The following is a 932-nucleotide window of genomic DNA, read 5'->3' as shown; positions in this document are numbered from 1 at the left end:
TCTAACAGGGACATCCAGACTTCCTGGCCCCGCCCCTCCGGTGCTATTGGCCCATCACTGTGCTGACTACCCTCACTGACCAATAGTGTGGCATGGAGGGGCGGGGCTTGGTCGTCATCTCTAGAGTTTGGAGCATTGCGATCGGTCTCACCTGGGAGGGGGGAGAAGGGGTCGTCCTCCGCGTTCACGCACAGCACCGGCGTCCTCACCTCCCCCAGCTTGGTGTGCGGACTGGCATGGCGGTAATACTCGTCACATGACCCGTAACCAAAGACAACGGCCGTATATCGCTCATCGAACTCCCGGATAGAACGAGACTGCAAACAGAGAGAGGACGCGGGAGGAGGAGCCTCAGTACAGGAAACACAGCGCGGGGGTCACAGGAAGCTGCACTCCATAAATGTGTCACCAATCCACACAACTACCCCCATCAGACCCCATCTCCCAGGAACTACTACCCCCATCTCCCAGGAACTCCTACCCCCATCAGACCCCATCTCCCAGGAACTCCTACCCCCCACAGACCCCATCTCCCAGGAACTACTACCCCCATCAGACCCCATCTCCCAGGAACTACTACCCCCATCTCCCAGGAACTCCTACCCCCATCAGACCCCATCTCCCAGGAACTACTACCCCCATCAGACCCCATCTCCTAGGAACTACTACGCCCATCAGCCTTAAAGTAATGATCCTCCTCCCCCTCAATCTAGCTGGTTGGAGAACATTGGTCATGTGACCTCTCCCCTCCCCCGTGGGCGGTTCTCTGAGCTCTCACCTGTATAATATGATCCACATCCAGAACCTTCCCGATGGCGTCCCGGAACCTGCCATGGAAAAGTGACGGCGTGTCATCCGGGAACGTTCGTGTGTCAGCGCCGCGCGGCCACCCAAACACCCCGCTCCTCCCCCTGGGCCGAGCCACCGCCCAC

General features: G+C 59.1%; 1 protein-coding gene across 1 annotated transcript in view; it reads right to left on the bottom strand.

The window, feature by feature from the left end:
• Positions 1-932, bottom strand: part of LOC108803817 (protein ABHD1-like) — a gene marked incomplete at its 5' end in the record, with an annotated part of 10,977 nt that overhangs the window by 4,326 nt on the left and 5,719 nt on the right. Inside the window, 2 exons of the mRNA XM_018575617.1 lie at positions 152-317; positions 779-827. Of these exons, the coding sequence (XP_018431119.1) occupies positions 152-317; positions 779-827 (215 nt within the window). The remainder of the gene's footprint in view (positions 1-151; positions 318-778; positions 828-932) is intronic.

Source organism: Nanorana parkeri, unplaced genomic scaffold (genome assembly GCF_000935625.1).
Source record: "Nanorana parkeri isolate BGI_ZX_2015 unplaced genomic scaffold, ASM93562v1 scaffold4263, whole genome shotgun sequence".
Classification (NCBI taxonomy): domain Eukaryota; kingdom Metazoa; phylum Chordata; class Amphibia; order Anura; family Dicroglossidae; genus Nanorana; species Nanorana parkeri.
Note: the sequence above shows the minus strand (reverse complement) of the source record. Positions and strands in the feature narration are given on the sequence as shown.